Here is a 25,096-nt window from a genome sequence, read left to right as displayed (position 1 = left end):
CCTAATTTCTACTCTCAAGTTGCACAATTTAGCTTGTCTGCCCTGGAATTACACAACAATTTACATAATCTCAGGCTAGTATAATTTGACAATTTCTTCCCCTAGCTAGGAAGCAGTGACAAGAGAAGTGAATGACGTAAGTATAGTATAGATAGTACATACCACAGCTAAGACGTATGATTATCTTTAAGGCCCAAAGCTTTAAAGTAAGATTTTTTTCCAGTAACATTTCATAAATTATCATTGTCAAAGCATCAGATCAAACAGTAAGAGACTGTCCAGCTTCTTTTTCTTGCTATACTGAAATGTTTCCAACGCTTCTACAACCAGATGGACTCTTCTGAGTTTTACCCAGTTCTTGCATGCAAGCATTTGTTCAATGGCATTTTGTTTTAACTCTTTACAACCTATCCTTTAGTAATTTCATTCGCAGTTATTTCTACAAATGTATCCTGAAATTCCTGTACGGCACCACACATCTAGCATACCCTAAAAAGGACTCACCTTCCATCTCGATTCTCCCAAACTGCCTGTCCTCCAAAAAGTCCCTGTATCACACTGGAGCACTTCACCCAAATGATCAAGCCTGAAATCTGGGCATCAATCCTGACTCCTCCCTCCACCCCTCACCCAACTAATCCTATGAATTGTACTTTCTCAACAATATTCAGATTTTACACTGCAATTCATCCTACTGTGCATGTGCTCAGTTGCATCCTACTCTTTGTGACGCCACAGACTGCAGCCCGCCAGGCTCCTCTGTCCTTGGGATTCTCCAGGCAAGAATACTGGACTGGGTGGCCATTTCCTCCTCCAGGGATCTTCTTGACCCAGTGATAAAACCCTCGTCTCCTGCGTCTCCCTGCATTGGCAGGTGGGTTCTTTACCACCGCACTGCCAGGTAAGCCTATGACCCAAGTTCAAAACCCACCACTCAGTCCACTGTACTTTACCTCTAACTGCTCCCTCCCACCTCATTCGTGTGTTCCCATAGCAACTTCTGTTTCTCTTTTAGTAATTTGAGTCACTCTACAAATATACACTGAAGGTGTACCATGAGCCACCGACTATACCAAAAACTGTATGTACAGTAGCAAAGAAAACCAGGATTCAGTGCCTGTAAAGCTCTCTGTCTGCTCAGCACTTGTCTTCCTCACCAGACTGAGCTTCATGAGGGCAGAGATGATGCCCAGGAAGATGCCCTTGTGTCTAGTGTGAGGCACTGCCATGTCCCTGGTGCCTACAGTAACTGACACATATTAGGTGCTGGTAAGCACATGTTACTTGAAAGACAAAATTACCAATTACATAGACGGCCTCAAAGCTGTCATGTCCCCAGCACCAATGACTTATTCCAACTGGCTGCTGGTTATCTCCAACTGTGTGACTCAACCCAAATGTCTTCCCCAAACCCACACTCCTCTGAAATGACTCAGGCAAAGGACGCCATCTGCCACTCACCTTCTTCTTGTGGGCTCTCTCTCAACTCCACAGCACTGTTCTCAGGGGGCTTGCCATTTCCTTCTTTGTGTCAGAGCCATCTACACAAGGTTCTATAAACTGGACCAACTTTTTACAGCTAGGGACTGCTTTACTCATCTCTGTATTCCCCAAGCAGCAATGCCCTGCACATGCAGGCACTAAAATAATCTGCTGAATGAATCAATCCCTAAGAGAAATCCAACAGGAAAATAAGAAAGGCTGAAAGAGAATAGTTGTGACTCTGAAAAGTACACTGACAGTGCCTATGACTGAAGTGACTACAAGGAAAGATGAGACAGCTCCACTCCTGAAGAGCATCAGAGCAAAAGCAGGTAGATATCATCACTAAATGCCTCTGGTTTTGCCTCTAGGTTCCTAAGCTTTTGATTCTAAAATATCTCAAGCTCTTGTCGGAGGGCATATTCTAACACCTAAGACCATAAATTCCAAACTTTAAAAAAAGTAGGCAATATTATTTACCTGCTGAAATTGGGAATGCAGAATCTCAACAACAAGACAAAAACAGAGATGGCCCAGCTGAGGCAGGGTCAGGTCACCTGCTGAGTCCCCTGTGCACCCTCTCCACACAACAGGCCCTCCTATGCTTCCAGTGAAGACACTGGGGAAACTTTAGCTCTTATGGTAGCTCAACCTTCCCCTGAGCCAGCCTCCAATATGAATCAAGAGCAACACGTAATGCTCAGGAGCTAACACAGGAACCCTGTGCCAGGGACGGCGCTGTGGTAAAGGTGATCCAGACAGAACCCACCTGGGCAGCCCATGTTTCTTCCCCCAGACTCCGGGACCTGAGCTCTTCCATCTCAAGAAGACGGCTCTCTAGGACAAACCTATGGCAGCTTGCCAAAGGCACTCCCATCCTTAGAAGACCATGCAAAGAAGCAGGATGGAACCAAGGGAAAAGGTAGCATGGAACAGATTATTTAAGTCTGTTTCTGTTCTAGGCTGTGAACTGAAAAGGAAACTGGGCCCCTGAAGTTCACACAGTGCAGCCAGCTAAGAAAATGGGAAAAACCCACAGGGACTCAGACCCCAAATTTCAGTTATTACACATGTCCCCGGAGCACCTAAACTGCAGATGCCCTTCTGGAATCAAGTGCAATAAAGGCTGACAATCCAAGTAGCAATTCTGATTCCCATCACATGGTCATAACGTATTTCTACCTCTAAAGCACAATGACATAAATTCAACTGCATCTAAATCTCCCTGAGAGGTACTATCCTTTCCCATTTAATGGATCAAATAGTTAATAAAAATACTTATAACTAAGTTCATAAATCAATGCATGTCAGATGTCATAAACAGACCACTCCTTTTGACTTCCACGCTGGCACCTGCTGCAAAGTTTATAAGGCCCCAGGAATTGACTGTGGCAAACTTGAACATCTTATATTTCACTTTCTCTGCCTGGCAGGAGTGAGATCCATTTAAAGTTCAGTGCACAGAGAACTTCGTAGCAAATAGCCAAGACAGCTGTTGAAAAAGCCAATTAAATAGCAGGGGTGTGAAGAACACTTAGAATTAGCCAGAAAACTAGTGCAGCAAAAATACCCTGGAGCTCAGGTAATGAAAACAAAAAGTTACAGCTGAATAACTCACCAACTAAGAATAAAATCCAAAATAATAGCATTGGGGAGAATGAAAGTCCTCCTGAAGACTACAGAGCAAGAGGCTTAATGTCTATTTTTAGAACACAGCAAACTCTTCATGCAGAGATACAATGAAAAAACCCTCAGTAGTGATTCCTTCTTTACTAAATATTAGAATCATGCTATCTAATAATATGCAGAAGGGAGAATATGACAGCCTAGGCAGAAAGAGGAGTATTAGTATTGATAGTAGCTTCTGCTGATTTCAAGAATATGTGAGAACAGGCTCATTTCAAGAATGAAGCAAACGTGGCAGACAGAAATGATGAAAGAATTTTGACAGGTCTGACATATTAATCATAGGAGGGATTGCCAACATTCATTCTGTGATGATACTTCCCCAGAAGTGTGTTCATTCTACAACACACAATCATTCAAGGGGAAAAAAAAAACCCTACAAACTGCTGATAAACTGAAGTCACACAAAGTGGTTCATCTCAACCTTTCAGGTTTTCACAACTGAAAACACCACCTGATAGATCAGAAATTATTTTTTCTTCCTTTCAGAATAAAACAGCATGATAAGCATCTGCTATCACCTGACAACAAGAGCAATCAGACAGTAAATACGCTATTTTCCCAAGCCAGAAATGTACATACACACACAACGACACTATCTCATCAGTTACCCAAATTCTTTTTATGGGCTAAAGGAAGAACCATTTCATGGCAATACTTTGTTTTCATTTAGGTTTTGTAAAAAATTATGAAAAATTTGAAAAAATTATGCTAAAGTTATAAAAATCTTAAGCATTCTTTTTTCTGGTTGTGGATTATATGCCAACTGTGGAAAATCTGTAAAACAAATTACACAAAATAAAAACAATTTATAAACCCAGTGCTTCTACAAGTATCATTTTTAATGGCTGCTTGGTATTTTTTTTTTTTTGCAAGGATGTTCTATATTCAATTTGTACCACTTCCCCATTATTGAATATTAAAGTTTCTCGGTTTTTACTACTTTACGAATATTACCGTGATAGACATCTCAGTGAAGAAATTCTGGCACAGTTTATGTTTGTCATCATTTCTTAAGGATAGATTCCCAACAGTGAAATCACTGGGTCAGTGAGTAAATGCATTATCAGAGCACTTGATAAAATAATGACAAATTACTTTTCAAGAGTTGTACCAATTTAAAGTTCTGCCTTTTCTATTGTACCTCACCACCACCTTTGCCTATTATTGCTAAAGAAGTGATTAAACTTGTATCTTTGGTAATGTGATAAACTCGAATGATTTCAGTTTTTAATTAGCATTTCTTTATTAGTGACAATGAATCGTCTTTCCCGAAACCTTGATCAATCATTTCTACTCAGACGTTGACAAGCATAGGTGTGTGCTTTAACCATGGAAGGCCGGTGGTATTTCGCTCTCTGATTTGTGTAAATACTGCAAATACTGACCTCTTATAATTGATATTAACTTTGAATCCTTCTTCAAATCCTTAGCCAGATTTTTATAATACTTCTATCCTATATCTCTCCATCCCCCATAAAGACAGTACGAACTTATGTAGTTGTCAACAGCCACCCAGTATTCAGATCATTCCATACCAAAGTTGAGCTATACAATAGGTAAAAGATGCTTTCTCCTAAGAATTAGTGCCTTCATTTGACTCAGGGATAAAGGACCTCTCCTTCCCAAAAGACAGAGTATTCTTTTCTTTCAGAGAAGCACGTGTGGGCAGCAGAGGGGACAGAGACTATACTGAAAAGCAAATCCTAAAAAACCAGAGAGAGATAGTGGCAGCTGTCTTTCTATAAAGTTGTCCCCTCCAAATCACCCAAAGCAGGAGTCTAGGCAGATCGAGTCTCCCCAGGAAGCTGGGCTTCCTCCTCCCACCCGCCCCCTACTCCAGTGGGATAGCTTTGGGAGGGCAGAGAATTGGTCCAAACTCCTGAGATGGAAACGTGAGGGATGGGGCAGGGCAGGGTGGGGCAGAGGGAATTTGCTCACTCTGGCTCCCCAGAGAAGTGTGACAGGGCAATCTCACTTCAGGGCCGGGAAAGAGCCTGCCCTGGCCCAAGAGGTCACAGCTGCCTGGGTCGGGCCTGCAAGCCGAGGTCATCTCTGGGCAGCAGACTGCAGGGCCCTGGATGGGAAAGCAGGCCAGGCTATGGGCACAGCGTGGTCTGTAACATTCAGTATTTAGACCAGTGGTTCTCAGCCCGGGGACAGTGCCCCCCTAGGGGACTCACGGCAGTGTGTGAGCACATTTCTGACCATCACACTTCAGGACAGGGAGGACTACAACTAGCTTCTAGTGGGGAGAGCCCAGAGACGCTGCTACACAAACCACAATGCACAGGACAGACCGAGACCGCCCAGCAAAATATGATCCAGCCTAAGGCATCAACAGAATAAAAACTGAGAAACCCCAACTTAGATAATGTCTGCAAGCCTCCACTGGTATTCCTGTCTCTGGCCTGGCAAAAATTTCAGACAGGTCTGCTAAGAATCTAATCATAAACTATAAAGCCTTTCAGAACAGTTTTTATGGGGAAAAAAGTCATTTCAAGTTATCGTATCTAAAGAAGCACTTCTCTGACTCCAGTTCGAATTCCTTCTTTTAGACAATACTCACCAAGCACCTGTGACGTGATCAGGCAGAGTGCTAAGCAGAAGAGTCCGTGTTAAAAGACGGATAGGATCTGACAGCAGGTTCCACTCCTGCTGCGCCCGGAGCAGAGCGCAGCGAAGTCACAGGCATTGGGCTCCAAGCCCAGCTCCACCACTTACTGTCATCAGGCGTGTTACTTTACTTCCCTGAACCAATCTCTTTGTTTCTGTAAGTGGTCACATAGGACCTTCCTCAATGTGGGATACAGTTAAATAAGATCATTCCTGTAAAGCACAAAGTATCTTGCCTGGTATACAATCAACACTCCATAAAAAATTTCTATTACTAAGAGTAAATTTTAAGTTTTTGTAAACTAACTGGTAAGTCGGAAACTGCTAACATGCCTACAAAATAGCCACTACCTGTGTGACAGCTGGAAGACAATTTTAGTCACGTTAGTTGCACAGCATATTAAATCTTTTTAAAATTCTGGCTCCTTCCTCCTTCTCCAGTCTCATCACCCACCACCTATACCATCTTCAATGCAGCCCCATGTCCCCATGAGTGGGGACAGGTGACATCTGGTAGTAACGCAAACAGTGTCAGGCCAAAGGTAAGAGAAAGAGAACTCTTCAGCTGTAACTCTGGCAGGATATACAGGTGCGGGGTGGGAGAGAGAGAAAAGGTGGTGAGGGGCAGGGAGGGAGAGAGAAGGAACAAACAGAATGCTCACAAGTCAGGTGCAGGTCAAGTTTGCTTATGTTTCTAAACAAAAACACTTCAACCGGCATTCATCCCTCACGTCACAATTCATCTATATTCTGCAGTTATTTCGTAAGAACGGATTGAAAAATAAGTCAAATATAATTAACCTCATCAATGGGGAAAAAACCAAACATGGATGGACCACATTACCACAGCCTAACATATGCGGCCAAATATCAATACCAATCTAAATGAGAAAAGAAAGCATTAACCACAAATAATCACTGAAAGTACAGTTAACAGCAAAGAATGATTAAGACTGCAGTTTCCCTTAGCCAATATACAATAGGTTTTCAAACATAAAAGAAGAGCACATTCAATTAGATATTTTTTTGAACTGTTTCAAGACAAGTTATCTGTCAGCTAAGGGGTCCCTTTCATGTAAGTTGTTTACTAAAAACTTTATGTCTATACTTATATAACCAAGAATCTACCTAGCATACCACTGGGATCCCCAGTATTCTTCCCTCAGATTCCAGTGACAAGACAGAAGCAAAGACAAAACTGGTGAATATTTTTATAAGTTCACATATCTTATGTAAATTTTGGCCAAGACCATTTTTGCCTTAGTGTAACTCCAGGGACCATTTTTTGAAAAGATAAACTATTATCAGCTTAGCTACAGAAAAATAAACATTATCTATGCTCATTGTGATTATGGATAGGAACCCTAACCCCAACCCAACCCCCAGATCTGTGTTCAAGTCCTGGTTCTACTCCACCTCTGACTCTAGGCTGCTACTGCTGCTGCTAAGTCGCTTCAGTAGTGTCCGACTCTGTGCAACCCCACAGACGGCAGCCCTCCAGGCTCCCCCGTCCCTGGGATTCTCCAGGCAAGAACACTGGAGTGGGTTGCCGTTTCCTTCTCCAATGCATGAAAGTGAAAAGTGAAAGTGAAGTCGCTCAGTCATGTCCGACTCTTTGCGACCCCATGGACTGCAGCCTACCAGGCTCCTCCGTCCATGGGATTTTCCAAGCGAGAGTACTGGAGTGGGTTGCCATTGCCAAGTTACTGAAACTCACTGAGTCTCAGTCTCCTGATACACAAAATAAAACAAATAAAACGACTGGAATTAAGAAGCTTTAACATGTCTTCCATTCAAACTCCGATTTAGAATTTGGAAAATCTTCACAATCAAAATATTTCTTAATGGTCCTTGGAGCAGAGGAAGATGAAATAAAGGCCTTTAGAAAAATGACGTGACAAATTACAGGGTTGTAGGTTTGAAAAGATCGCTTAGTGACACAGTCTTGAAATCTGTGCTTAGTGACTGTTACAAACTGCTGCCTGAATACTGAGTGACATGACCACAGAATTGTTCCTGTGCTGCAGTCACTTCCTGTCAGACATCCTTCCAGGTAGCTGCTTTCTGAAAAAGACCTTTTTGGATTTTCTAAATAACTCCAATGACGTGACTGCTAACATTCATGAGACACGCTGTCACTCTGCCTTCATGGGTGTGCCATGCTCCACTAGATTCTACTCACCAATTCCAGTTTCAATGACTGAGAGAATCAACATTCCAAGTAAGCAACAAAATAGCAGGAATAGAAAAATTCTATGACTTAGAATTATAGAGTCTGAAAAGACCCTAGTGATCATCTCCAACACTTTCATTTTACAGAAAAGTATTACATTTATTTCACTAAACCCTTAAGGATTAATTAGCTGAGCATATACATGAGCTTCTTAACTTGCCTAACACCAAAAAGAAAAACACTTTCGTTTATTGGGATGGGTAGGTGTTCCTTCCTAAAAAATCCCTAAACAAAATAACAATTTTGCAGAAATTATTTATTCTACATGCAGAATTTCTGAGAGGTACTAACGTCCACTGCACTATCCCAGCGATTTTGGTGGTTCCGGTCACAAAAAGAGAGAAAAAGGCAATTACGAACACAACTGACTTCACATGGGTACCACCAATCAGTACCATACTTTGAAGCAATCACAGAAACCATACCATAATAAATATTAACAATGAAAGACAACTCAAGTAGTTCACTTCCTTCCAATCAGGTCATGAATACTGTATTCTTAACTATGCAAAGTACACCATGGCTCATCCTTGTGTCATTTTGCATTGTAAATCACACAACTAAGAAAACCAACAAACGTTTCCTATGTCCATTCTATGAAGCTGCTGCTGCTGCTGCTGCTAATAACCCTAAAACATAATAAAAAAAAATTAATTGTCACTTTACCAATAAATTCCACTTGAAGCCCTAACTTTCAAGAAAGGTGTCTCCTCCCCATCCTTTGCTTTCTAAGAAAGTAGATTCATTGTGGTGGTTTAGTTGTTAAGTCATGTCCCACTCTTTCCACTCCACGGACTATAGAACACCAGGCTCCTCTGTCCATGGGATTTTCCAGGCAAGAATACTGGCGTGTAGATTAGCACAGTGCTAATTCACTGAATAACATGAGCATGAATTTAGGAACAATAAATTGACAATAACAGTGATGAGGATATTCCTGCAGTCCAGACGAATAAACTTAAAATATAAACAGCTGATATATGAACGTGTGCGTGCTCAGCCGTGTCCAACTCTTTGCGACCCCCCCAAGACTGCAGCCTGCCAGGCTCCTCTGTCCACAGAATTATCCTAGCAAGAATACCGGAGTGGGTTGCCATTTTCTCCTCCAGGGGATCTTCCCCATCCAGGGATGGCACCTACCTCTCCTGCACTGGCAGGCAAATTCTTTATCACTGAGCCACCAGGGAAGCCTGCTGACATATTTACTGGATACAAAATCCAAGAAGATCAAGGTTAGGAAACCTGACTGTGTTAAGAGAACAAAACCCACCTTACCCACATATACAGGAGAAGTTGTTAGTCATCTTTACATCAAGACTGTTTAAACATTTGCAACAGCATTATATAAACCTTTCTCGTATCAGGAGATAACGCCTCTTTACCCACCACTAGACAAAACAAGCATTTGAGGCTGACCTGGAAATCCAGTGTCCCATGTGTTTACAAAAATAAGGACAATTAGGAAACGTTATGAATTCTAAGAAATATGAGCTAACTGCAAACATGCTGCCAAGTGTTTCAGGATTCCACAGTGTGAAACACCGTGCTCACAAGAGCCCTACCTGAAAAACAATTTCAAATCAATGATCATCAATGCTTTTCCTCTACGTCCAAAACCTGGAACTACCCTGGTCGGCACATACCTAAGCCAGATCCCTGACTTTAAAGAATCACTACTTGGTGATTCTCTGGGCTCGTTTAAAAATTGGTCGTTGGCAGTGTTGTAGTATATACACCGTTTGCCCAAAATGCCTCCAACTGTACAGCGATTTTCAAACTTCAGGGTCCCTCCGTTTAACACGGAGGACACAGAGATTCCGGGGCCCAAGCTCCGGGAATATTATTCAACGTGTCTAGGGAAGGGGACCTTAAACCCTCCTTTTCCAACCGGCTGCCCGGTGGATCTGAAGCCCAGTGGTCCAAGACCACGGGGCAGCCGAGCCTAACAAAGCTCCCCAAGGAGCGCGACTACTTCAACCACCGGGACGTGTCTCAGAGGAAAAGCCCAGGCTTGCCGGGGCTCGGGCGTCGCGGGGAAGCGCTCCGGGCCAGGCCGGGGCATCCCCACCGGCGACGCCCGTCGTCGAGGAAGTGAGGAGACCATGGCGATGGGGGGGTGAATTCTTCTCCGCCTTTGCAGGAAGTCCCTGCGCTTTGCTGGAGGAACAGCTGGACGCTTAAGTACTGCGGGGCTGGCTTCTGGCAGCTCTGCCGCTTCCGAAGCCGGGCGCCCTCCGCGCTCAGACGTCGGTCTCCCGCTCCGTGCAACGGCTCCCGCGCCGCCACCACACCCCCGCCCCCCGGGGAACCCTAAGCCCAAATGAAACGAACTCGGCCGCTCGCGGGCACTCCCCGGCCCGGCGACACCCGGAGTGCGCGCCCAACGCTCCCAGCCCGCCCGGCCCGGCCCTCGGGCGGCCACTCACGGGTAGGCATGGTGACCTCGAGCCGCGCTCGCCGCCGCGCCGAGGCTCAGCGGGGCCGCGCCGACCGCATCACGACGGGCCAGCCTCCCGGGCCGCGGAGGCCGGGACGAGGCGAAGAGCCAAAGGCCGAAGGAGCCGACTCGGACCTCCGCGACCTCGCAGATTGAGCGGGCGGCACCGGGCCCCCCGCCGGCGCAGCTCCGCGCCGGACGACGCCGGAGCGTCCCCACGCCCTGACGTCAGCACGTCGCCGCCGGCCCGGCCCCGCCCACCTCAGGGCGGTGGCACTCGGAGGTGGGAGGGGCGGCTTGGGGAGGACCTGGGGAGCTGGGGGAGGACGTCGCTGGGGGAGGATGTCGCAGCGCTTTGGGCATCCTCCAACTTCGCTTTATTGTCAAAAAGGAGTGGTTTGAGTCACATTCGTTTTCACGAACCCTTATTCGAGGTGCATTGGCAACATTTTTTTTTCCTTAACAGTTGCACCTGTTTATGAGGCTGTGAGGCTAAGCAGGATGGCCTTAAATAAATGCATCTAGTACCCGTAGTGTTTTTCTCTTCTAAGCCCTTGAACTTGCAGTGCGACCTTTATTCTCTGGAAGCGTGATTTATTTGAGACGTCCGGAGGTCCTCCGGGGCGAAGGCTGCGTCTGTTTTGAGAGGACAGAAAATGTAATTTTCTCTTGCTCTTCGGATGACTTTCAGAGAGATTTCATGCTTCTGGAGTTACTTCCCTCCAGAGGCAGAGGTTCTGTCCACTTGACTGAGTCATTTTTCCTGACTCTCTGAATGTCACTGGTAATTGATGTATCTAATAGTCAACGACCTAAGAGGGTACTTGGAACCCAGAGTCTTCAGCGACCCACATATGCTTTGCTAGTCCTTACAGGCTGCGGACAGCCTGTGTGGAGAAATAAATAGGATGCCCACAGGGGCCTCAAATGGTATTTCTCAGAGTGACTCAGGATTGTTGCTTGTTCCTGAATCACCTGGGAATCTGTTAAAACTTGAATTCCTGCCTTCCTACCTAAACCCAATGAATTACACATGAGAGTGATTCAAATACATATTTAACTTTGAAATTCTTTGTCTTAGAGGATAGTGCCAACATTCTGGTTAAGAAATGATAGTTGTGCAGTACGGAAAGGAGGACGAGAGAAGGTGAAGATAAGAGAGGGCAGGGCTTGAGGGAATTTTGTCTTGAGGTGGACTTGTAAAAAAGGCAGAATTAGCAAAAAAATTGAATTAGCAAAGACCTGGACAGCTCTTAAAGAGACTAGGGGAGGGTAGAGGGCAATTTAAAGTGAGTCAGGGAAGTGGATGAGAGGAGAGTGTACAACCGGTATGTAGGAGACTGTCTCTTGCTAACGGTAAAGGCCAGATTACCAAGTACTTGGTTTTCTTTCAGTGCCTTGCTGCATATTTTTATCATCTGTAACGTCTTTCCCGCTCCCAGATACCTTGCCCAGACTTTCAGGACACCTCTACTGTAGCAGTTTATTAACTGAATCCTAATTAAACTTTCATACATGCTTATATTCCACCACTATACACATTTCAGAAAATGGCAAAAACCATATTTGGTTCCTATGTCTGTATTCCAGCCTGGCTCACAGTAGGGGGGCCTGTTGTTGTTCAGTTGCTCAGTCCTGTAACTCTTTGCAACCCCATGGACTACAGCATCCAGGCTTCCCTGTCCTTCACCATGTCCTGGAGCTTGCTCAAACTCATGTCCATTGAGTCAGTGATGCCATCCAACCATCTTGTCCTCTGTCATTCCCTTCTCCTCCTGCCTTCAGTCTTTCCCAACATCAGGGTCTTTTCCAGTAAGTCCACTCGTCGTATCAGGTGGCCAAAGTATTGGAGCTTCAGCTTCAGTATCAATCTTCCAGTGAATAGTCAGGATTGATTTCCTTTAGGACTGACTGGTTTTATCTCCTTGAAGTCCAAGGGACTTTCAAGAGTCTTTTTCAACACCACAGTTCGAAAGCATCTAAAGCATATTAATTTAATACCTATATAAATAAAATACATATTTATTCAATGGATGTAAAAATAAAGCAAGTACAATAGAACTAGTTAATGAACAACTTTATATGCAAGCGTGGAACTTGTCCTTTAAGAACCTAGGTTCTTTATAAGGACAATAGCATTGCATGGAAGGACCTTCATTGGAAGGACTGATGTTGAAGCTGAAACTCCAATATTTTGGCCACCTGATGCGAAGAGCGGACTCATTTGAAAAGATCCTGATGTTGGGAAAGACTGAAGGCAGGAGGAGAAGGGGACGACAGAGGATGAGATGGTTAGATGGCATCACCGACTCAGTGGACATAAGTTTGGGTAAACTCTGGGAATTGGTGATGGACAGGGTGGCCTGGTGTGCTGCGGTTCATGGGGTTGCAAAGAGTCAGACACGACTGAGTGACTGAACTGAACTGAGCATTGCATGATCAGGTACAGCTTTCTATGGACCAGACAGCATGGCAGAGGAACCACGGAGGGGAGACCTCGAGTTTTATACAGTAGGAAGTTTTGGTGGCTGTGGAAAAGGAAAGAGCTGAATCTTACTGCAGAAGCAGACTCCCTGGCATTTACTGGCTGCTGACTTGGGAGCAAAAGCGAGGCATCTGTTAGTTACATAACTCAAAGATTGGAATAAGGAAATGGATGGGGCTGGAAGAGCAGGAGACAACTTAGGAAGGAAAGCTGCTTTAGGGAGGGAGTGTGAAGAGAGGATGTGAGTTTCTCTTTCACGTATTAAGCTTGAGATGACGTCCAAGAGAAACATCCGAGTGAATAGATCTGAAGGCAGCTGGCATACCAGGTGGAAGGCAGGCAGAGGGATCTCAGAGAAATTTGGAAATCTTTGGCCCAGGAACAGAAGCTGAAGGCAGGAGTCAGAGAAAGCCTGCTGAGGGAGGGTGTGGAGCCAGAATGACAGAGATGGAGGAGATCCAGAGGGCACAGTGCCCCAGAAGGCAAAGGAGGATACGCTGCTGAATGACAGACATCTCTGCTTACATTGTTCAAAAAAGATACAAATCCCAGAGGCTCTGGATCGTGTGACCCATAATGGGTTTGGTTTTTTCGGTTTTTTAAAAACTCCCTCTTGGTCTTTTGGTTTTGTATCATTGCCAGAAATAAAGTCAGCAGCCAAAGATCCTAAAGAAGGGACAGCTGAAAGTCAGGAATAATGATATCACGGATATCGGATCACATAACCTAAGTGTTATGCCTAAGTGTTTGCTGAAGTGTTTTCCAAGTTAGTACAGGTGGGCTTTCAGTAACAGTAACTGAACAGACCTCCTTTCCCTATCAAATCTTCTGGGTCAGGTTTTTCCTGTGTATCACCCCTCCCCTCACCCTCAATTTCTAGAGGACTGATTCTTCCACCACCTTCTTTACTTTACAATATTGTAGTGGTTTTTGCCATACATTGACATGAATCAGCCATGGGTTTACATGTGTTCCCCATCCTGAACCCCCCTCCCACCTCCCTCCCCATCCCATCCCTCTGGGTCATCCCCTTGCCCCAGCCCTGAGCATTTGTCTCATGCATCGAACCTGGAATGGTGTTCTGTTTCACATATGATAATATACATGTTTCAATGCTATTCTCCCAGAACGTCCCACCCTCACCTTCTCCCTCAGAGTCCATAAGATTGTTCTATGCATCTGTGTCTCTTATTCTGTCTCGCATATAGGGTTATCGTTACCATCTTTCAAATTCCATATATATGCATTAGTATACTGTATTGGTGTTTTTCTTTCTGGCTTACTTAACTCTGTATAATGGGCTCCAGTTTCATCCATCTCAATAGAACTGGTTCAAATGTATTTTTTTAATGGCTGAGTAATATTCCATTGTGTATATGTACCACAGCTTCCTTATCCATTCGTCTGCTGATGGACATCTAGGTTGCTTCCATGTCCTGGCTATTGTAAACAGTGCTGCAATGAACATTGGGGTATACACGTCTCTTTCAATTCTGGTTTCCTCGGTGTGTATGCCCAGCAGTGGGATTGCTGGGTCATATGGCAGTTCTATCCCCAGTTTTTTGAGGAATCTCCACACTGTTCTCCATAGTGGCTGTACTAGTTTGCATTCCCACCAACAGTGTAAGAGGGTTCCCTTTTCTCCACACCCTCTCCAGCATTTATTGCTTGTAGACTTTTGGATAGCAGCCATTCTGACTCCACCACCTTCTTTAGTACTTGAGCTAAGGGTGTTTGCCTGTCCTGAATCTCTCGTGAATACCCTTCCTATCCCCTCTGTGCTAGTGTTCCTCTCTTAAAGCTGAATTTGGACTGGTAGGAACTGGGCTTTATCAGTCTCTGTGTCCCCACACCTCCCAGCTCTGATTCTTACACACTGTGTGGGGCCAACACAAAGATGAGCCACTGCATAGATCGCTCTTCCAGAAAGAATAGTATTAGTCCAAATGGTATTAGAAATACCATTGTTGACATCCTATCAGAGTATTTGCTTATAGCCCGAATTGCTCAAAATAGCTCCACTTTAGGTTTAGTCCAGTATTTGTTCCAATTTCTAAATCAAGCACTGAGATGATTCACTTTTAATTAGCATGCATTTGCGTATTCAAAGGTATTTGCCAGCAAAGTTACAGTTTATAGGAAATAGCTGTTATTTACTTCTCCCAAAAGCTTATTCCCAAAAGGTCATAATGATGCAATTTGATGCTCTCATTGCTTAGTTTTCTTTCTCACTAAATATTTATGTCAGGAATATACCCTTCTTGTTTCATTTCATTCCAGTCTATTTCTACCATCGCCTAATAGTGACTCAGGGTTTTCCGGTTCTTATGAGGCATCAAAACACAGACTTTGGACTTGGAAAACCTGGGTTTGAATCCTGCCTTCCCTCTTACTTGGCCTTTTGAAAATTTTTGACCTCTCTGGACGTAATTTTCCTCAATTTCAAAATCAAGAGCGATTTCTGTGTTGTAACATTTTACGAGTCCCCTCAAGGCAGTAGTTCTCAACCTTAACTCAACTTTGGAATCACAAGGGGAGCTTTTAAAAAATAGCCATGCCCAGATCCCAGTTCCCAGATTCTAATGTAGTTTGGTCTGCAGTGTAGCCTGGGTGTGGACCTAATTTAAAAGCTCCGCAGATGTTTTTGCTGCTGCTGCTGCTGCTGCTAAGTTGCTTCAGTCATGGCCGACTCTGTGTGACCGCATAGATGGCAGCCCACCAGGCTCCCCTGTCCCTGGGATCCTCCAGGCAAGAACACTGGAGTGGGTTGTCATTTCCTTCTCCAATGCATAAAGTGAAAAGTGAAAGTGAAGTCACTCAGTCGTGTCCGACTCTCAGCAATCCCATGGACTGCAGGCTACCAGGCTCCCCCGTCCATGGAATTTTCCAGGCAAGAGTACTGGAGTGGGATGCCATCGCCTTCTCCGCCAGATGTTTTTAGGCGCAACCAAGGTGGAGATCCATTTTCTTAGGAAAGAGGTGAGGAACTTCCCTGATGGTCCAGTGGTTAAGACTTTACCTTCCAATGCAGGGAGTGCAAGCTCAGTCCCTGGTCAGGGAGCTAAGACCCCACATGCCTCAAGGCCAAAGACCAAAACATAAAATAGAAGTAGTATTATAACAAATTCAATAAAGAGTTTAAAATGGCCCGCATCAAAAAAAAAAAAAAAAAAAAGGAGAGAAAACAAGGACTTGAAGAACAGTGAGGCTCTACCCATGCATGTCACACGTCATAAGGCTATTTCTGTTGCCGTTTAAGCTCATGCATTTGAGAACACAGCACACTGAATGCCAGAGTAATTTTCTCACTTCCGTCGTTGCCAAAGAGGTTGGAAACACACGAGAACAAATGAAAAGGATGAGCCTCTAATCCAGAAGGTCATTCCCAACCCCTCTCTGTGCCAACTAGGACGGCATGCGAGGCACACATTCCACGAGCCAAAATGTCACAGTCATCTATGCTTTATAAAGAGAATTGCAAATGGATAGGGAGCAAAATCCTGAGATAATAAGGTTAAGAGTTCCTGATTAGAGCAGACAAAACAGCTGATAACCCTTCCTTAGAAACACTATCATTTTAAACAATTAGAGAAGGGCATTATCTCTCATTGTTATTTACTAAAATGCTAGCTAGCTTTAGCATTTAACACAGGGTGTTAGAGTGGAACTGCTACAAGGAGACAGAGAAAAAAAGCTTCTCTTAAACATAGAGGCACTGTAGGCAATGAGATTCTTTATAAGACAACTCAAATTAGATAGTACATATTGGTGTATTCTCTCTACATGGAACACACAGGATGCTTAATAAATATTTGAAGAAGAGAGGGAGAAAGAGGAAGAGAGAGAGGGGAAGAAGTGGAGAGGATAATAAACGTGAAGGACATAAAGACAAGAAGTGAACATACATAAATAAAACTATTAGAAGAAGCTTTTTGTGGTGTCTTAGAGAAAAGTCCTCAGTTTCGTCCTTCCCCTGGCTCTGTGCACACTCTTGCAGCTGGCTTTGGGACTCTGTTTCCCCAGTCCTGACCCTGGAGATGCTGAACTGGCTTTGCAGCTTGCTTTGGCCAATGGAACAGAGACAAACACGGTGCAAGTAGAGACTTAGAAAATGTGATGAAGCCTGGGCTCCATTGGAGGAGAGAGGCCTCAGTCATCCCAAACATTCCAGACGAGCCCACTGTAAGTCAGCCACCCCAACTGACCCTCCAACTCCACAAAGAGTCAAGAGTGAGTCTTGCCAAGACCAGCATAAGAACTGCCTAGCTGAGACCATCCCAAATTGTCAACACACAAAGGCATGAGCTAAATAACTCCTTATTTTAAGCCACCAAATTTGAGGGTGTTTAGTTATGTGCCCCATAACCCCTATTACTAGTTAGCATTTAGCTAGCATTAGTTAGCATGTGAAAGAAAGAAAACTGAGCCCCAAAGAATTGATGCTTTTGAACTGCGGTATTGAAGAAGACTCTTGGAAGTCCCTTGGACTGCAAGGAGCTCTAACCCGTCCATCCTAAAGGAAATCAGCCCTGCATATTCATTGGAAGGACTGATGCTGAAGCTGAAACTCCAATCCTTTGGCCACCTGATGTGAAGAGCTGACTCATTTGAAAAGATCCTGATGCTGGGAAAGATTGAAGGGGAGAGGAGAAGGGGACGACAGAGGATGAGATGGTTGGATGGCATCACCGACTCAGTGGACATGAGTTTGAGTAAACTCCGGAAGGTGGTGATGGACAGGGAGGCCTGGTGTGCTGTGGTCCACAGTGTCGCAAAGGGTCAGACACGACTGAGTGACTTAACTGGACTGAACTGAGTTAGCATGTAGCTAACATCCTTCGCTGTAGTGAAGTCACCAAGTCATGTCCAATTCTTTGCGACCTTGTGGACGGCAGCACACCAGGGTTCCCCGTCCTTCATTACCTCCTGGAGTTTACTCAGACTCATGTCCACTGAGTCAGTGATGCCATCCAACCATCTCATCCTCTCTCACCCACTTCTCCTCCTGCTTTCAGTCTTTCCCAGCATCAGGGTCTTTTCCCATGGGTCGTCTCTTATCAGGTGGCCAAAGTATTGGAGCTTCAGCTTTAGCATCAGTCCTTCCAGTGAATATTCAGGGTTGATTTCTTTTAGGATTGACTGGTTGGATCTCCTTGCAGTCCAAGGGACTCTCAAGAGTCTTCTCCAACACCACAGTTCAAAAGCATCAATTCTTTGGTGCTCAGCCTTCTTTATTGTCCAACTCTCACATCTGTACATGACTACTGAAAAAACCATAAAATTAATCACAGGAGGTGTAACTTTTCATGATCTTAGTATGTACCCAGTATTGTACCATGTGCCTTACATGTATTTTCTGACAAAATGCTCACAAAATCTCTGAGTAGATAAGCATGAGTATCCCACATTGATTTTAATAGAAGAAACTGAAGCATGGAGAGATTAAACAGGTCTCAAAAGTCATACAGGCACGTAAATGGCCCTGGAATTTGAACTCAGGTCTGTCTATACCAAACCCAAGCTCTTAACTACAGGCAATACAGAGTCAGCTGAAGAACAGATCAGAGACCCAATAGGAGATGTAAAGGGGAGATTCTGTGGAGTTAGAGTTTGTTTTGTGGAAAAAATTGTCAAGCCCTCCAGGGGAAGAGTCATGTTTTCCATCTATTTCAACAACTTTAAGGGAAACCAAGAGATCTTGTATTGATTCTTTTTTCATGGGGTGGAAGATGAATTACAGTCATGGTGTAGTTTACTCTTAGATTCTTTACCATCTGAGCCACCAGGGAAACCCTCCTCTCACTTAAGAAAGAAATGAACACTTCTGACGTGATTGATTGTTGTTTTCAAATAAGTTTTACCTATATTGGTGTTCAAGCTGGATTTAGAAAAGGTAGAGGAACTAGAGATCAAATTGCCAACATCTGCTGGATCATCGAAAAAGCAAGAGCGTTCCAGAAAAACATCTACTTCTGCTTTATTGACTATGCCAAAGCCTTTGACTGTGTGGATCACAATAAACTGTGGAAAATTCTTCAAGAGAAGGGAATAATAGACCACCTGACCTGCCTCTTGAGAAATCTGTATGCAGGTCTGCTGCTGCTGCTGCTAAGTCGCGTCAGTCGTGTCCGACTCTGTGCGACCCCACAGACGGCAGCCCACCAGGCTCCCCCGTCCCTGGGATTCTCCAGGCAAGAATACTGGAGTGGGTTGCCATTTCCTCCTCCAGTGCATGAAAGTGAAAAGTGAAAGTAAAGTCGCTCAGTCGTGTCCGACTCTTCGCAACCCCATGGGGTGCAGCCTACCAGGCTCCTCCGTCCATGTCCATGGGGTTTCCAAGGCAAGAGTACTGGAGTGGGGTGCCATTGCCTTCTCCAATGTATGCAGGTCAGGAAGCAACAATTAGAACTGGACATGAAACAACAGACTGCTTTCAAATTGGGAAAGGAGTACGTCAAGGCTGTATATTGTCACCCTACTTATTTAATTTATATGCAGAGTACATCATGTGAAATGCCAGGCTGGATGAAGCACAAGCTGCAATCAAGATTGCCAGGAGAAATATCAATAACCTCAGATACGTAGATGACACCACGCTTATGGCAGAAAGTGAAGAAAAACTAAAGAACCTCTTGATGAAAGTGAAAGAGGAGAGTGAAAAAGTTGGCTTAAAGCTCAACATTCAGAAAACTAAGATCATGGCATCTGGTCCCATCACTTCATGGCAAATAGATGGGGAAACAATGGAAACAGTGAGAAACTTTATTTTGGGGGGCTCCAAAATGACTGCAGACGGTGACTTCAGCCATGAAATTAAAAGACGCTTGCTCCCTGGAAAAAAAGCTATGACCAACCTAGACAGCATACAAAAAGCAGACACATTACTTTGCCAACAAAAGTTTGTCTAGTCAAAGCTATGGTTTTTCCAGTAGTCATGTATAGATGTGGGAGTTGGACTCTAAAGAAAGCTGAACGCCGAAGAATTGATGCTTTTGAACAATGATGTTGGAGAAGACTCTTGAGAGTCCCGTGGACTGCAAGAAGACCCAACCAGTCCATCCTAAAGGAAATCAGTCCTGAATATTCATTGGAAGGACTGATGTTGAGGCTGAAACTCCAAGACTTTGGCCACCTGATGAGAAGAACTGACTCATGGGAAAAGACCCTGATACTGGGAAAGATTGAAGGCAGAAGGAGAAGGGATGAGATGGTTGGATGGCACCACAGACGTGATGGACATTAGTTTGAGTAGAATCCGGGAGTTGGTGATGGACAGGGAAGCCTGGCGTGCTGTAGTCCATGGGGTCTCAATGAGTTGGACACGACTGAGCGACCAAACTGAACTGATGTCGGTGTTCATCTTTCTCAGAAAAATGTTTTAAAATGTTGCATTCGATGGGATATGCAATGCATATAAAGTTCCTATGAGAAATCTTCATCCATAGACTGTCCCATTATGATCTTTTAAGAGAGCGACTAAATGGGGCTGTGGGGAGATTCAATCTATTAAATTTGCCTCAGGGACTTTCCTGGTGGTCCAGTGGCTAAGACTCCATGCTCCCAGTCCAGGGAGCCAGGGTTCAGCCCAGATCAGGGAACTAGACAGATCCTACATTCCGCCCCTAAGAGTTCATATGCCACAACCAGACCCAGCGCTGTCAAATGAACAAATAAAATATTTAAATTTGCTCCAAATAAGCTAATAGCATTATGGTTAAATAATATTGTTGTTATTCAGTTGCTCAGTTGTGTCTGACTCTAAGACCCCAAAGACTGCAGCATGCCAGGCTTCCCTGTCCTTCACCATCTCCCAGAGCTTGCTCAAACTTATGTCCATTGAGTCGGTGATGCCCTCCAACCATCTCATCTTCTGTCATCCCCTTCTCCTCTTGCCTTCAGTCTTTCCCTGCATCACGGTCTTTTCTAATGAATTGACTCTCCATATCAAGTGACAAAAGTATTGGTGTTTCAGTTTCAGCATCAGTCCTTTCCAATGAATATTCAAGGCTGATTTCCTTTAGGACGGACTAGTTGGATCTCCTTGCAGTCCAAGGGACTCTCCAGAGTCTTCTCCAACACCACAGTTCAAAAGCATCAATTCTTTGATGTTCAGCCTTCTTTATGGTCTGACTCTCACATCCACACATGACTACTGGAAAAACTATAAATAATATTACTGCTAAATACCTTAAATCATAAATGTGAGAGGGGGAGCTGGTGGGGGTGTGGTGTGGTTAGTTAGTCATTAGAAATAAAGACAGAACATTTTATGCCTTTAAAGAATAAACCTCACTGCAGACAAACATACTATATCCAGCAAAATGAGGGAAGAGAGTGGCAGATCTGCTTGACCAATAACAACAAAAATCTCACAAGCAGAAGGCTGAAACCAGTGTCAGTGATATTGTTGCAGAAACCAGTACTTGAGAAACCAAGCACCACACCTGGAGAGCTGGAGAACTCAGGTTTGTTCTGCTTGTGGGCCCACAGGAGTTAACACTCCAAGCTGTGAGCCTTGAACAAAGGGGTACAGAGTTTTTATACACCGACAGGCATGATTAAGCAGGTTTGCGGGTTTGCAGGGGTTGGGCAATTGTAAAGAGCAGGACAAGGGTGAGTGAGATAAGCTCTGGTTCCTAGTATTGTGAGTCCCCACTTTCTGAGACCTATGTGATCCAGACTTTGCAAGGAGTAAGCTGAGTTACAGAGGCAGAAGGAGCAGGAGGTTATGTAAAATTTTAACTTATCCTCTTCAATAACAGAAGTTCTGAATGTCATGTGTGTGACGTTGTTTTACTAGAGTATAAAGGAGCAGTATTGTGGATAACACTTTGAATGGTCTGTTAGGTCTCTTTGTGTCTTGAATTTTCTACTCCAACATTTAGTTTAAAAGAAGAAGAATTAGACCTAATACAGCATTTTAGAGGGCTTCCCAGGTGGCTAAATAGTAAAGAATCTGCCTGCCAATAGAGGAGTGCAGGAGACGTGGGTTTGAACCCTGGCTTTGGATGATCCCCTGGAGGAGGAAATGACAACCCATTCTTGCTGGGATAATCCCATGGACAGAAGAGCTTGGTGGGCTCCATGGGGTCTCAAAAGGTCGGACGTGACTGATGGGACTGAGCATGCACAACATTTTAGGCTTTGGGCCCCTGTCTTGTTCCCTCCTTTTCCCCAACTGTTAGGGGGAAATAAGTCACTATTCTGTTAAACATCAGATAGTGACTTATTATATGTGTGCTTACTATATTATATGAGAGGTTACTCTATGTCAGATATCCAGGAAGTGCTGAGTCACATGATCACCAACTAATGATGACTGCAATGTGGTCGGGTAGACAGTAAATAAGTACATAAACAAATACATCATTACACTTTATAAGTGCTGTGGAGGAAATGAATAGAGTTCTGGTGATACGAGTAGAGGTTAGATTTACTTAATTGATAGAAGGATCGGAGAAGTTCTCTCCATTGGTTTACCAAACCTCCAGGCAGTAGAGTGTGCTCCATTGCAGATGCAGACTCCAAGGGATGCATTCTTTACAGAGAACTTAACAACAATAATAGAACCAATTAAAAGTGTGCCTGCTTTTCATTAGTTCAGTTCAGTTCAGTCCCTCAGTCGTGTCCGACTCTTTGCAACCCCATGGACCGCAGCACACCAGGCCTCCCTGTCCATCACCAACTCCCGGAGCCTACTCAAACTCATGTTCATCGAGTCGGTGATGCCATCCAACCATCTCATCCTCTGTCGTCCCTTTCTCCTGCCTTCAATCTTTCCCAGCATCAGAGTCTTTTCCAATGAGTCAGTTCTTCACATCAGGTGGCCAAAGTATTGGAGTTTCAGCTTCGGCGTCAGGCCTTCCAGTGAATATTTAGAACTGATTTCCTTTAGGATGGACTGGTTGGATCTCCTTGCCATCCAAGGGACTCTCAAAAGTCTTCTCCAACACCACAGTTCAAAAGCATCAATTCTTCGGCGCTCAGCTTTCTTTAGAGTCCAACTCTCACATCTATACATGACTACTGGAAAAACCATAGCTTTGACTAGACGGACCTTTGTTGGTAAAGTAATGTCTCTGCTTTTTAATATGCTGTCTAGTTTGGTAATAGATTTTCTTCCAAGGAGCAAGTGTCTTTTAATTTCATGGCTGCAGTCACCATCTGCAGTGATGTTGGAGCCCAACAAAATAAAGTCTGTCACTGTTTCCCCATCTATTTGCCATGAAGTGATGGGACCAGATGCCATGATCTTAGTTTTCTGAATATTGAGCTTTAAGCCAACTTTTTCACTCTCCTCTTTCACTTTCATTAAGAGGCTCTTTAGTTTTTCTTCGCTTTCTGCCATAAGGGTGGTGTCATCTGCATATCTGAGGTTATTGATATTTCTTCTGGCAACCTTGATTCCAGCTTGTGCTTCATCCAGCCTGGCATTTCACATGATGTATTCTGCATATAAGTTAAATAAGCAGGGTGACAATATACAACTTTGACGTACTCCTTTCCTGATTTGGAAGGAGTCTATTGTTCCATGTCCAGTTCTAACTGTTGCTTCTTGACCTGCATACAGATTTCTCAGGAGGCAGGTCAGGTGGTCTGGTATTCCCATCTCTTGAAGAATTTTCCACTGTTTGTTGTGATCCACACAGTCAAAGGCTTTGGCATAGTCAATAAAGCAGAAGTAGATGTTTTTCTGGAATGCTCTTGCTTTTTCAATGATCCAGCGGATGTTGGCAATTTGATCTCTGGTTCCTCTGCCTTTCCTAAATCCAGTTTGAACAGCTGGAAGTTGATGGTTCACGTACTGTTGAAGCCTGGCTTGGAGAATTTTGAGCATTACTTTACTAGTGTGTGAGATGAGTGCATTTGTGTGGTAGTTTGAGCATTCTTTGGCATTGCCTTTCTTAGGGATTGGAATGAAAACTGACCTTTTCCAGTCCTGTGGCCACTGCTGAGTTCTCCAAATTAGCTGACATATTGAGTGCATCATGATCTTCTAGGATTTGAAATAGCTCAACTGGAATTCCATCATATCCACTAGCTTTGTTCGTAGTGATGCTTCCTAAGGCCCACTTGACTTCATATTCCAGGATGTCTGGCTCTAGGTGAGTGATCACACCGTCATGATTATCTAGGTCGTGAAGATCTTTTTTGTACAATTCTTCTGTGTATTCCTGCCACCTCTTCTTAATATCTTCTGCTTCTGTAAGGTCCATACCATTTCTGTCCTTTATTGAGCCCATCTTTGCATGAAATGTTCCCTTGGTATCTCTAATTTTCTTGAAGAGATCTCTACTCTTTCCCATTCTATTGTTTTCCGCTATTTCTTTGCATTGATCACTGAGGAAGGCTTTCTTATCTCTCTTTGCTATTCTTTGGAACTCTGCATTCAAATGGGTATATCTTTCCTTTTCTCCTTTGCCTTTCATTTCTCTTCTTTTCATAGCTATCTGTAAGGCCTCCTCTGACAACAAGTTTGCCTTTTTGCATTGCTTTTTCTTGGGGATGGTCTTGATCACTGCCTCCTGTACAATGTCATGAACCTCTGTCCATAGTTCTTCAGGCACTCTGTCTGTCAGATATAATCCCTTGAATCTATTTGTCACTTCTACTGTATAATTGTAAGGGATTTGACTCAGGTCATACCTGAATAGTGTAGTGGTTTTCCCTACTTTCTTCAGTTTCAGTCTGAATTTGGCAGTAAGGAGTTCATGATCTGAGCCACAGTCAGCTCCCAGTCTTGTTTTTGCTGACTGTATAGAGCTTCTCCATCTTTGGCTGCAAAGAATATAATCAATCTGATTTCGGTATTGACCACCTGGTGATGTCCACGTGTAGAGGCTTCTCTTGTGTTGTTGGTAGAGGATGTTTGCTATGACCAGTGCATTCTCTTGGCAAAACTCTGTTAGTCTTTGCCCTGCTTCATTCTGTACTCCAAGGCCAAATGCTTTTCATTATCACCATGTAAATATAGATGAGAATCAAATCAAGGTTTTATTATCACTATTGTAAACAATGTCAGTGATAAAATGGTATGAAAAAGTCTTCAACTGGTCTAAGTTTTATTCAATTTCTGTGGTTACTGTGAGCTCTAATCATTTATAGGTAATGTAATTTGTATTATTTATCATCTAACAAGCATAATATTCTCTGTGAA

General features: G+C 43.9%; 1 protein-coding gene across 10 annotated transcripts in view; it reads right to left on the bottom strand.

The window, feature by feature from the left end:
* Positions 1–10,660, bottom strand: part of EFR3A (EFR3 homolog A) — a 77,800-nt gene extending 67,140 nt beyond the window's left edge. For all 10 annotated transcript variants that reach the window (XR_014056963.1, XR_014056962.1, XR_014056961.1 and 7 more), the window contains exon 1: positions 10,444–10,660. Coding sequence is in view for 2 of the 10 variants with exons in the window: in XM_081501152.1 (XP_081357278.1) it covers positions 10,444–10,453 (10 nt within the window). In the remaining 8 variants the exon portion in view is untranslated. The remainder of the gene's footprint in view (positions 1–10,443) is intronic.
* Between the last annotated feature and the right edge of the window lie 14,436 nt (positions 10,661–25,096).

The sequence above is a fragment of the Giraffa tippelskirchi genome, chromosome 6 (genome assembly GCF_054371585.1).
Source record: "Giraffa tippelskirchi isolate mGirTip1 chromosome 6, T2T-mGirTip1v1.2.pri, whole genome shotgun sequence".
Lineage (NCBI taxonomy): Eukaryota > Metazoa > Chordata > Mammalia > Artiodactyla > Giraffidae > Giraffa > Giraffa tippelskirchi.
Note: the sequence above shows the minus strand (reverse complement) of the source record. Positions and strands in the feature narration are given on the sequence as shown.